At 44.4% G+C, this 13,296-nt stretch overlaps 1 protein-coding gene across 1 annotated transcript; it reads right to left on the bottom strand.

The window, feature by feature from the left end:
• Nucleotides 1-4,950: 4,950 nt before the first annotated feature.
• AQP11 (aquaporin 11) lies at nucleotides 4,951-12,881 on the bottom strand (the record flags this gene model as incomplete). The annotated part of the gene is made up of 3 exons (XM_032219700.1): nucleotides 4,951-5,323; nucleotides 6,866-6,982; nucleotides 12,323-12,881. Coding segments are annotated over 3 exons (738 nt in total), but the record flags the coding sequence as incomplete, so codon positions are not given.
• Nucleotides 12,882-13,296: the final 415 nt, after the last annotated feature.

The following is a 13,296-nucleotide window of genomic DNA, read 5'->3' as shown; positions in this document are numbered from 1 at the left end:
ATTAGAGAGTAAGGAATAAAATTGTAACTTAGGATTTTAGATGTTTCCAGGATCTTTCCCGTAGGTTTTAATGCTTGTTTGTCTACAGCCAGGTTCGCACAACAGGGATTATTATGCTATTATCTAAGGCAGTGTTTCTCAACCTTGGCAACTTGAAGATGTCTGGACTTCAACTCCCAGAATTCCCCAGCCAGCCATGCTGAGTTGAAAGTCCCAAAATCTTAAGTTCTGGGAGTTAAAAGTCAGCAAATCTTAAAAGGTTGCCAAGATTGGACACACCCTTGTATTAGAGCAGTGTTTCTCAACCTTTTTCTCGCTGGCTGGGGGATTCTGGGAGTTGAAGTCCGGACATCTTCAAGTTGCCAAGGTTGAGAAACACTGTATTAGAGAGTAAGGAATAAAATTGTAACTTAGGATTTTAGATGTTTCCAGGATCTTTCCCGTAGGTTTTAATGCTTGTTTGTCTACAGCCAGGTTCGCACAACAGGGATTATTATGCTATTATCTAAGGTGTCTAGAGTTTACGACAGAGATGCAAAGTTAAGGAAATTGTGGATACCCTGCAAAGAATTTGACTCCGTCTCTCCGAGAATCTTGTCTGATGTTTCTAGGGGCTCCTTTTGGCACCCAAGCAAATGGTTCTCAGCTCCAGATAAATCTTTTTTTGTTATTTCCGCTATAAAATGACAATGAAGTGGTTCAATAAAGATGATTTTTGTATCTTACAGCTTATTAGCTTGCTTATTGCTGGGAACTTATTAATATTTTCACGTTTCTGCTCAGGCTAAAAGCGACTGGTGTTTACCTCGGTATTCAAAGTGGGACACCTATAGTAACCACGGTACAGGAAGTCCTCGGCTTACGGTCATAAGTCATGATGGTCATAAGGTGGGTCAACAGGTAATTAGATCTGTTTTTATGGCCTTGTTTTCATAAAGCAAAGGTGAAGGTCCCCCTCGCACATATGCGCTAGTCGTTCCCGACTCTAGGGGACGCTGCTCATCTCCGTTTCAAAGCCGAAGAGCCAGTGCTGTCCGAAGACGTCTCCGTGGTCATGTGGACAGCATGACTCAACGCCAAAGGCGCACGGAACGCTGTTCCCTTCCCACCAAAGGTGGTCCCTATTTTTCTACTTGCATTTTTCGAACTCTTCGGTTGGCAGAAGCTGGGACGAGTCACGGGAGCTCCCTCCGTTAAGCAGCGTTATGGATTCGAACCACGAAGCTTTCTGATCAACAGGCTCCGCGTCTTAGCCGCTGAGCCATCGCGTCCCTAATCAAGCAAACTCGGTCCTTAAGTGAGTCCACCTTCGCTATGGGGCGATTTTGGCCAAACTCAGAAATAAACACTGGTTTTCAGCAGAAATGTTATCAATTGTGGTTAGATGATTGCAGGAGGCTGCAAAGGGCAATAAATGCCACATGGAATGTGGTTGTGAGGCCTTCAGAAACGGAGCATAAGTACCTTGGGGGGGGGTGTCGGGGGTTGTATGATCTGTTGTAACTTTGGTCATTTTAGCAACCAGTTGTAAGCTGTGATCTTAACTGTATGTTCAGCTCAGTATGTAGTTAGCAACACCGTTGTTAAGTGAATTTGGCTTCCCCATTGACTTGGCTTATCAGAAGGTCACAAAAGGGGAATCACGTGACCCCGGGAGACTGCGTCCGCCATAAATATGAGTCAGTTGCCAGGTGCCTGAATTTTGATCTCGTGACCACGTGGCTGCTGCAAAGGTTCATAAGTGTGGGAAACGGTCGTAAGTCCCCTTTTTTTTAAACTGCTGCTGTTCTGTCTTCGTAAACTTCATTGAGTGACTTTGAACGGTCGCCGAACGAACGGTTGTAAGCCGAGGACTATCTCTACTGCCATCTGATCATGAGAAATGCAGCGTCTCCCTGTTCTGACCCAGATCCCCGAACACAACCAACCCTCTGACGTGAACTCAAAAGATTCCTTTCTTAGGAGCGCCGGCAAAGTTTCTCAGGCTGACAAATCCAGCCAGAGGGCAGATGAGTAGTTGTCTGCCACCTCTATTCATCTCCGCCCCCCACCTTTTATCCCCAGAGTTAGGGTTGGGCTTCACTAGCAGCAGTGGCTCTTCTGTCCCGAGGACCGGCCCATAGATTTCCACTGCTCTCCTCTCCTCTGCCACATCTATTCATCTCTGTCCCCTGCCTTTCATCCCCAGAGCTACGGTTGGACTTCACTAGCAGCAGTGGCTCTTCTGTCCCGAGGACCGGCCCATAGATTTCCATTGTTCTCCTCTCCTCTGCCACATCTATTCATCTGCGCCCCCTGCCTTTTATCCCCAGAGCTACGGTTGGACTTCACTAGCAGCGGTGGCTCTTCTGTCCCGAGGACCGGCCCATAGATTTCCATTGTTCTCCTCTGCCACATCTATTCATCTCTGTCCCCTGCCTTTCATCCCCAGAGCTAGGGTTGGACTTCACTAGCAGCGGTGGCTCTTCTGTCCTGAGGACCTGCCCATAGATTTCCATTGTTCTCCTCTCCTCTGCCTTCTGGGCATTCATGCGTCAGGCACTGGACTTGACTGTTCCTCCTCTTCCTTATCAGCCACCTCCAGACCTGGAGGTGTTGACTCGCCATCTGAGAGCTGATGGACAGCCCAGGTTCTGTCTCTCTTTCTCTTTCTCTCTCTCTGACTCTCTCTCTGTCTCACTCTCTCTGTGTCTCACTCTGCCAGCTCCATTCCCTCTTCTCCCTTGGAGCTCTCAGATTACCTTGATGCTGGCCCTGATTCCCACACCTCCTCCTTCTCTGATTCAGCTGCTGGAGGGGCCAGTGGCCGACATTCCCTGATATTGAACCATAAGGAAGACTGAGGGCCAAAGAATGGAGACCTTTGAACTCTGGTGCTGGAGAAGACGCCTGCATTGAGTCCCTTGGACTGCAAGGCCATCCAACCGGTCAGTCCTAGAGGAGATCAACCCTGGCTGCTCTTTAGAAGGCCAGATCCTGCAGAGGAAACTCAAAGGCTTTGGCCACCTAATGAGAAGGAAGGACTCCCTGGAGAAGGCTTGGAACGACAGAGGGCAAAAGAAGAAGGGATGACAGAGAAGGAGGTGGCTGGATGGAGTCACTGAAGCAGTAGGCATGAGCTTCAATGGACTCCAGAGGATGGTAGAGGACAGGAAGGCCTGGAGGAACGCTGTCTATGGGGTTGCAATGGGTCAGAACACAACTACGCAACTAATAACAACAGCAAAGTTTTGGGGAGGAAAAAAAAACATCACAGAGTTGTAAAAGTAAACTCTTCTTTATTAAGAAAATAATCTACTCTTTTAAGACAATATTTAACCCCTTATGCAAAGTTGTGGGTATTTTGTGCAGGTGCTCGCTTCATTTTCCATGACTGGACGTGCCACGTTCAAGTTTCACAGGGGAAGGGAAATTGGAGATGATTTTTCTAATTCAATTAGCGCCAAGATTAGAACTCCATATCCCCCCTGCTTTGCTGCAGGAATATTTCAATGCCTCCTTTTCTGCAGCAGCGCTACAATGACAACATATCAAAGGCGTGTAATATAAACGATTACAGCGCGAATTTCACCGTTGTTGCGAAGGAGACAACCGTTAACATTAACAGAAATCCTTTAGCTGGAATTCAAGGACCATTGGTGATCGCTTCAGGGTTCTTTAAATATAAACTGTGCAAAAAACAAACCGCAACAAACTCTTTCATCCACCCAAAATATTAAGGGTATGTTCTTTTTTTAAAAAAAAAAAATTTGGGGTACTTCCAGGCTCCATCCTGTCAACTCTAGTTCGCATTAAGGCATTTTTAATAGTCCAAAAGACTCCTTTAAAAGTGCTTCCAACATTTAAACGGGTCGGAAATTTCACGTTTTCCTGAAACAAAACCTTCACTTTCTTTCTAAGATTCGGGGAGGGAGAATTAGCTTAACACAACAAAATAGAAACCGTTTCGTATTAACAGAACAAAATAGAAATTCTAGAAGGACCACGTTCGCTCCAGCACAGATGCTCTCAGAAAAATTATGGCACACACTCTTGTTTTATTTCATAAGCTGCTGAATTTCCAGATTGTGCAAATAATTGAGGGAACTCTTGTATGGATGCCTAAAATCTTGAAGCATATGTGAAACCATGCAATTGTCATAACGATGCGATGGTTTCTCCTTTTTGCGCCTTGTTTGCCGCTTTAGCAATAAAGAGCTGCTTTTAAAAAGGTAATGTTTCAGCCCTTAGTTAACGATATACCTGCTGGGTTTTGTGCTTTTTATATGCATAAAGTTATATGCATGAAACCGTGCTTTATAAACTATCATTTATACAAAGGTGGCTGACACTTTTTAAAAAAAATAGTATCAAATAGTATAAATGTTTTTAAAGGGGTTTGAGGCTGCCTCACCTTATATGAGCTGGTAGAAACAATATTCTGCAGAAATTTAAATGATTTGGATAACCCACAAAAGAATCTCAGAATTTCAGAATTAAGACCTAGTTTAGGATGTAGCTTACTGAATCATTTTCAAGCCCAGTGTTTCTCAAACTTAGCTGCTTTAAGAATGAATGGAACTACAACTCCCAGAATCCCCCAGTCAAGGTTGGGCTGAGGAATTCTGGGAGTTGAAGTCCACGCATGCAAAATGGTTGAGGTTTTTTTTAAAAAAAACAAAAAACGGTGATCTAAACCAGTGTTTCTTAACCTTGGCAACTTGAAGATGTCCGGACTTCAACTCCCAGAATTCGCTGGCTGGGGAATTCTGGGAGTTGAAGTCCAGACATCTTCAAGTTGCTAAGGTTGAGAAACACTGATCTAAACATCCAGCGAAACGGTCCCAATAATCTTTTCATTGGGACCATTTTAGCTGCCGTCCTATTGCCCAGCTACATTTTTTTTAATGAAAAAGTCTTTTTTTTTCCCTATGACACTTTTTTTGTGGGCTACATTTTTTTTAAATGAATTGTTTGTTTTCGCTTAAAACGGTAACTTATTTCCTGAAAAAGGGATGAAATGGGCATAAAAGGAAAATAACTTCCCTTGTAAAAAAGGTGTACAGATGTTTGGCTTTTCAAGTTTTCAAGGATCTGAAAAACACATCCCGGTGATTTTTCCCCCACATGTCTTAGCGCAGGAAATTTTTAAAGCACAAGACAGGCTCAAAATCAAGCTCTGAAAGATGTTAAGAATACTTTGACGTCGGTCTCCAGGAAAAGGCGAGGAAAATTGCATCTGTTTTTGTAATGGGATGCTTGAACCTCTGTCGTCTCGGGCCTTAAACATATCTGTGCCTCCCAGGGAGAACGTCATCCCATATAACAGAGACAAACAAGGATCCTGAAAGAGACCAATAAGATTTTTTTGAGCTATTTGAAAAGGGAAGAAAAAAAACAGATTAAAATAGCAGTGGATGCCCCTTGGGTTGAACGATTTTCAAAGAGTGTGAACTATCTGTAAAGGTGATTCTTGACTTACAAACATCCATTTGGTGACCGGAGTTACAAGGCAGTGAAAAAATTGATTTCTGAATTCAGATTTTGGAGGCGTCTGAAATGGTATTGGTTTCCTGCTGAGCAAGGGGGCTGGACTAGAAGACCTCCAAGGTCCGTTTAAACTCTCTTCCATTCTCTTCCTCCTATTTTTTCTATTCTATTCTATTTTCTATTCTATTCTTATTCTATTCTATTTTCTATTTTCTCTATTCTATTTTCTATTCAATCCTCCTTCTATTCTATTCTTATTCTATTCTATTTTCTATTCAATTCTTATTCTATTCATATTCTAAGTCTATTTTCTATTTTCTCTATTCTACTTTTGATATTTTCTATTCTTATTCTATTGTATTCTATTTTCTATATTTTCTATTCTATTCTTATTCTATTCATATTCTTATTCTATTTTCTATTTTCTCTATTCTATTTTCTCTATTTTCTATTCTATTCTATTCTTATTCTATTCTATTTTCTATTCTATTCTTATTCTATTCAAATTCTTTTTCTATTTTCTATTCTATTCTTATTCTATTGTATTCTATTTTCTATATTTTCTATTCTATTCTTATTCTATTCATATTCTTATTCCATTTTCTATTTTCTCTATTCTACTTTCGATATTTTCTATTCTATTCTTATTCTATTCCATTCTATTTTCTAAATTTTATGTTCTATTCTTATTCTATTCATATTCTTATTCTATTTTCTATTTTCTCTATTCTATTTTCTATATTTTCTATTCTATTCTTACTCTATTCTATTCTTTTTCTATTCTATTCTATTTTCTATTCTTATTCTATTCAAATTCTTTTTCTATTTTCTATATTTTCTATTCTATTCTTATTCTATTCTATTCTATTTTCTTTTCTATTCTTTTTCTATTCTATTTTCTATTCAATTCTTATTCTATTCCATTCTATTTTCTATACTTTCTATTCTTATTCTATTCCATTTTATTTTCTATTCTATTCTTATTCTATTCATATTCTTATTCTATTTTCTATGTTCTATTTTCTATATTTTCTATTCTATTCTTATTCTATTCATATTCTTATTCTATTTTCTATTTTCTCTGTTCTATTTTCTATATTTTCTATTCTATTCTAGACCATTTTTCATGTCACTATTGCAGCATAATACACGTGATCAAAATTCAAACACTTGGCAACTGGCATGTACTTATGCCGGTTGCAGCATCCCAGGGTGAAGGGATGACCTTTTGCAATCTTCTGACAAGCAAAAGTGAAAGGGGAAGCCAGCTGGTCTTTTGGGTTTCCGTTCGGGCACTGAGTGTCAAAAAGATTTACCACCACTGTTTTAGACCCCTTGCTTCCTACAATTTAGGGATCCTTGTCTGCCCAAGAAATAAAAATACAAAACTGCTCACCGGCGCATGGTGCGATGCAATACACCGCCAGGTAATTCCAGAACTGGTCTATGAAGCAGTTTCCATGCAGAGAAAAAGCCAGGGCTGGGTTAAATAACGCACCAGTGAGGTGTCCTCCTAGGAGAGAACAGAAAACGTTTCTCTTTTAAGACCTCATGCAACTTTTAAGAGGCAATCAAATTAGCTCGCTGGCATAAGAATCAGGTAGTTCAGAACCATTGATGATCTATATATATATATATAAAACCCAAGTACCATTCACTCATCACAAAATCTCCAGAACCGTAAAGCCTACAAACTTGAAATTTGACACGGATTTTCCTCTTGGCTTCTAGGTGCTCGCTAAGAAAGGATTTTTCGAAATGGTCATCAGATCATTAGTATTTCTTATATAGTAATTAACACGCCTTGATGCTAAGGAGTTCTACTCCCCCTCCCCACCTGAAAATAATTCTGTTCCAACTGCCACTTGCCTCACATTCCGTTACCTCAGTTCAAACTGGCAGACGGTCCACTCCTTCACTCAGGAGCAGCCTGAGACTCCCTACAGTACTAAATGTTGGTACCTCACAAAAATGTCTACGCTCTCCATCTACGGAACTGATTCCGGACTCAAGGCGGCGGGAGCGATATTCCCTCAGGTGTTTCAATCACCAACCACCACTAAGCCAATAGATTGAACCGTAGTGAACCGGATTTCTCCTGCATTGCCTGATCACATAGTTTCATCGCGAAGCACGGGTATCCAGCTAGTACATTCCTATCAGAGAGTGATATCTCTAGAGTTCTACCAAATACTAGACCCAGTTTTGGCTGGAAGGGTGCTGGAGGTGGCATCCATCTTGTCTTTCCCCTTCTCCCCCCCCCCCCCGCCCACAGAGAAGAACTACAATGCTAATCCGCCCCCTCAAAGAAGTTCAGTTTGACACTCCTACACTAGACCATGGAACGTGTCTATTCCATGGACCACCCAAACCATCTCTTGCTCTCAATTTCTGCATCTCAAATAGACATGAGAAGGAGGAGAAGGAGGGAATATTTGACCAGGCATGGCAACACAAAAGCCCCATCTTGAAATCCTGCAAGAAGGCGCTTTTTCACTAATGGACGCGGCGCTTGGATTTAATCGCCAATTCCAGTAGGTGCTGATCTGGAGATTTTGGAGTGAGTCCCAAATCGAACAGATTCCAAAGTTCAGGGATTGTTGATGTTTGCATTTGGGGGTTTGCCAAACTCTTCAGAGGAAGGTTAATGATCGATGATGGTCGGCGTAGGTGGTGGGCGGTATAGGTTCTTCAGATCTTTTCAGGAATCCTTAGGATAGTCTGGCGAGGGAAGGCGTCGTGGGTGACGCGCTAACCAGCCTGCTCGCCAACAGACAACTATCAGGGAAGGTGGAGAGAAGGCCTTGAGATGTGAGGATGATTTGGGAGGGGGAAACTCTGGTTCCAAGGTCACCAACTCTGAGAATGTCTGAGGCAAACAGATTGTTCTCAAAACAACCCAGGAGGAAACGAAGGACCATAGGAGGACAGGGAGAAGGGAAAAGCGGGGGAATTTATCTTATGCTTTTTGCGCGCGAAATGCTAGAGCGGGCTTTTCCGCTTCTGTACCTACATAACTTTTTAGCTCAGTTAGTCCTTGACGTACGACCACAGTTGAGCTCAAACTTTCTGCTGATAAGCGAGACCTTTGCTAAGTGAGTTTGGGCCCCATTTTACGACCACTGTGAAGTGAAACACTCCAGCTGTTAAGGCAGGGACATGGTTGTTAAGGGAATCCGGCTTCCCCATTGATGTTGTTTGTCAGAAGGTCGCCAAAGGGAATCACGTGATCTTGAGACACAGCAACGGACATAAGTATGAGCCCGTTGCCAGGTGTCGGAATTTTGATCGTGTGATCAAGGGGAAGCGGCAAAGGGTTTTAACTCCGAAAAGCAGTCGTGAGTCACTTTTCGAGATGCGGTTGCAACTTTGAGCGGTCACTAAATGAAGTGTTGCAAGTTGAGGACTATCTTCATACCCTGGAGGAGGGGGGGAAATGTTTCAGGAGTTTCTTTTGCTGGCTAGCGCATTAGCAGAGTGGGAGTTGCGGTAAGGAGGAAGACTGTGGGGTCCTTGGTGGTCTCTGAGCTTGGTGGTTTTCTAATTAAATGTCTGCAAGGAAACCACCAACCTCAGAGAGCACCAAGGACCCCACAGCCCTCCTCCTCCTCCTCCTCCTCCCTTCCTCCTCCTCCACAACCCCTCTCCCTCCTAGCACTGATGATGTTATCTAGTTTGGTAATGAAACGTCCACCAGAAAACCACCAAGCTCAGAGAGCTGCAAGGACCCAACAGCCCTTTTCCTCTTCCTGTTCCTCCTCTTCCACTCTGCAAACCCCACTCCCTTCTAACACTGATGATGTTACCTAATTGGGTAATGAAACGTCTGTAAGAAAACTACCAAGCTCAGAGAGCACCAAGGAGCCGACAGTTTTCCTCCTCCTCCTCTTCTTCCTCCTCTTCCTCCTCCTCCTCCTCCTCAAACCCAGTCCACTGATGACATTATCTAGTTGGGTAATGAAATGTCACAGTTCTCCTCCTCCTCCTCCTCCATAGTTCTCCTCCTCCTCCTCAAACCCCACTCCCTTCTAACACTGATGTTATTACCTATTTGGGTAATAAAACGTCTGCAAGAAAACATCCAAGCTCAGAGAGCACCAAGGAGCCGACAGTTTTCCTCCTCCTCCTCCTCTTCTTCCTCCTCCTCCTCCTCCTCAAACCCAGTCCACTGATGACATTATCTAGTTGGGTAATGAAATGTCACAGTTCTCCTCCTCCTCCATAGTTCTCCTCCTCCTCCTCAAACCCCATTCCCTTCTAACACTGATGTTATTACCTATTTGGGTAATAAAACGTCTGCAAGAAAACATCCAAGCTCAGAGAGCACGAAGGTCCCCACAGTTTTCCTCCTCCTCCTCCTCCTCCTCCTCCTCCTCCTCCTCCTCCTCCTCCTCCTCCTCCTCCTCAAATCCACTCCCTTCTAGGACTGATGACATTATCTAGTTGGGTAATGAAATGTCACAGTTCTCCTCCTCCACAGTTCTCCTCCTCCTCCTCAAACCCCTCTCCCTTCTAACACTGATGACATTACCTAGTTGGGTAATGAAACGTCTGCAAGAAAACATCCAAGCTCAAGAGAGCTCTAGAAACCCTCTCATTTCAACCCTGAGCTACAAATATTCTCCTTTGTGGAAACCCTTAGTATGGTAAGAAAACCACAGTCCAAGCATATGAAAGTTCTCAACAACTTCTAACATTCGCTTTACATTAGAATTGGAAGCGGCTTTTTCTTTCTTTCTTTCTTTCTTTCTTTCTTTCTTTCTTTCTTTCTTTCTTTCTTTCTTTCTTTCTTCTTTTCTTTCCTTCTTTCTTTCTTTTCTTTCTTTTCTTCTTTCTTTCTTTCCTTTCTTCCTTCTTCTTTCTTCTTCTTTCTTTCCTTCTATCTTTCTTTCCTCCCTTCTTTCCTTCCTTCCTTCCTTCTTCTCTTTCTTTCTTTCTTTCTTTCCGTCGATTACACACGGCATGGGATATTGTTCCCAAGGCTTTTGAGTCAGCCCAGCGAATGCTGGAACCGAGCAGTAAAAGCCGCAATTGTGATTCGGCAGGAGCGGCTGGCCGAAAGACTCTTAATGGAAGAGGCAACGCAGTTGGCAGATGGAAGGATTTGCAGAAGACAATGCCCTCTTCTTCTTACAAGAGGCTCCTTCGGGAGGCTCTTCAGCAAAACGATCGTCAAGTGAAACCGTGACTGCGCTCACAATCTTACTCCAGCTTTCCTTCCCTTTGCAAGACCCGCAGAGGTTGCAAACGTCGAGGCGTCAACTTACAAGGAGCAAAGGAACAACGTTGCCTCCAGAAATTGTAAATGCTCCAGCACTGGATGTTTTTAAGAAGAGAATTGGGCAACCAATTGTGTAGCGAGAAGCAGTGTAGGGTTTCCTGCCCGAGCAGGGGGTTGGACTAGAAGACCTCCCAGGTCCCTTCCAACTCTGTTGTTCTATACTCTACACTTTTTCATCCCTGTGGTGACCGCAAAGGCTCAATAAACGGCAGTCACTAAGCGAGGACTACCTTTCCAAGTTTAAGCCTTACTGCGAATTTCCCTTTCTGTTTTCGTAACTTGCTAGCGGATGCTTTTTCCCCCAAGACTGCATTCTAACTACTAGCGCCATCGTGGGTCTAAGTGACATTCACAGTTGCCCTGCTTAGCCACAGAAATGTTGGGCTTAATTGTGGTCGTATGTCGAGGACTGTCTGTATTCCAAACTAGCCGATAATCCGGCGTTGCCCAGGTATTTATTTATAGGGGGGAAAATGTCCGGACCAAACGTAATTTCTAATGTTGGATTATTCCTCTTACCAGAGGGAGCCCCCCCCCCCTTGTGGAGGACTGTGAAGCCATTACCACGGTAACTCCACTGTGCTGTACAGTAGAAGCCATTTTACGGCAGTACAGTAGAAGCCATTTTAAGGCACGATAGGCTGTATCTTAACAGAACACACATTACGAGGGGTTTTAGGAGTGTCTTACCCCCCACAGTATTTGTTTCCAGAGACTAAGTCATCTGTGTACCAAGTTTGGTTGAAATTGCTTGAGGCATTCCAGAGTTATGCTGGAACACACACACACACACACACACACACACACGATAGAAGATATAGGAGGAGGAGGAGATAGAAGAAGGAGAAGATGGTAGAAGAAGATAGAAGGAGAAGGAGAAGAAGATATAGAAGTAGGAGAAGATATAGAAGGAGAAGAAGATAGAAGGAAAAGGAGGAGATATAGAAGGAGAAGGTAGAAGGAGGAGGAGGAGGAGTAAAAGAAGATATAGAAGGAGGTGAAGAAGAGAAGAAGATAGAAGGAGGAGAAGCTATAGAGAGAAGATATAGAGGAAAGAAGGAGAAGGAGGAGGAGGAGAAGATATAGAAGGAGAAGATAGGAGGAGGAGGAGGAGGAGGAGGAGGAGGAGATATAGAAGGAGAAAAAGGTAGAAGGAGGAGGAGACGAAGGAGGAGGAGGAAAAGAAGATATAGAAGTAGGAGGAGAAGAGAAGAAGATAGAAGGAGGAGGGGAAGATATAGAGAGAAGATATAGAAGAAAGAGATAGAAGGAGGAGGAGAAGAAGATAGGAGGAGGAGGAGGAGGAGGAGGAGGAGGAGGAGGAGGAGGAGATATAGGAGAAGAAGGTAGAAGGAGGAGGAGGAGGAGGAAAAGAAGATATAGGAGGAGGAGGAGAAGAGAAGAAGATAGAAGGAGGCGGAGGAGGAGAAGGAGAAGATATAGAAGAAGGAGAAGAAGATAAAAGAATGAGGAGGAGGAGGAGGACGAGGAGAAGAAGAAGAACAACAACAACAACAACTACCCGATCCGAGTTTTAAGCCGTGGGAGCAAACGAGGGATAAACCCACCAACCTGTGTAGACAAAGGAGGTGATCAACAGAGCGATCAGGTGGACTTTCATGGTGGGGCTCGTGGACTCAAACTGGAGTAAGGTCAGGTGTAGCAGGAAGGAGAAGAGGAACTCCAGGCCGAAGGCGTTGGGGATGGTGGTCTGAATGGGGTTGCTGCAGACGTCCGGCTGGGCTCTCTGGTGGCCGGAGGTCAGGCCCAGCATCCAGAGGAATTTCATGCCCAGGTGAGCCAAGACGGCCGCCGTCAACTGCCCCGCCGTCTGCAGGCACCACCCGTGGGACCTCAGCTGCCCCTTGTAAAGCTGTTGGATGCTGCTGGCCGGGTTGCCCACGCTGCCCGTTAACGTCCAGCCGTGGAGGACGGTGAAAATGTAGGTGAGCCACAGGGCGATCTCCGGGCGGGGCAGCAGGCCGCCCAGCAGGCAGAGTTCGTGGGTGCAAGCGCAGATCTGGAAAGTGGCAGCCAGCTCCTGGGCGGAAAGTGAACCAATCGGAAGCCCGCCGTACCACCCGGTGGGCGTGCTGTCTGAAGATGCCCACCAGGAGGATGATGCCCGCCATCACGAGCAGGGAAATCAAGGCTTCGTCGGTTATTCATGGCTGCAGGGGGGAAAAAGAAGGAAGGAAGGGGGAAAAAAAGAGGAGCGCTGATACGGGAAGTCCTCGGGTTACAACCTTCCGTTAGTGACGGTTGCAGCGTCTCGGGAGTCACTGCGATATCCTCCCCCCCTTGACGGCCTTCTGACAAGCGGAGTCAACAGGGAAGCCGGATTCACTTAAGAGCCATTTACAAGTAGTCCTCGGCTACGACGGTCTGTTTAGGGACCGCTCCGAGTTACGCCGGCACTGGAAAAAAGGGACTTGGGGCCTTTCCCCCCCCACACTTACGACCGTTGCAGCATCCCCATGATCGTGCGATCCGAATTCCGACGCTTAGCAACTGGCTTGTTTTTATGACGGCCCCACCCTTTTGGC

The sequence above is a fragment of the Thamnophis elegans genome, chromosome 6 (assembly GCF_009769535.1).
Source record: "Thamnophis elegans isolate rThaEle1 chromosome 6, rThaEle1.pri, whole genome shotgun sequence".
Classification (NCBI taxonomy): Eukaryota; Metazoa; Chordata; class Lepidosauria; order Squamata; family Colubridae; genus Thamnophis; species Thamnophis elegans.
Note: the sequence above shows the minus strand (reverse complement) of the source record. Positions and strands in the feature narration are given on the sequence as shown.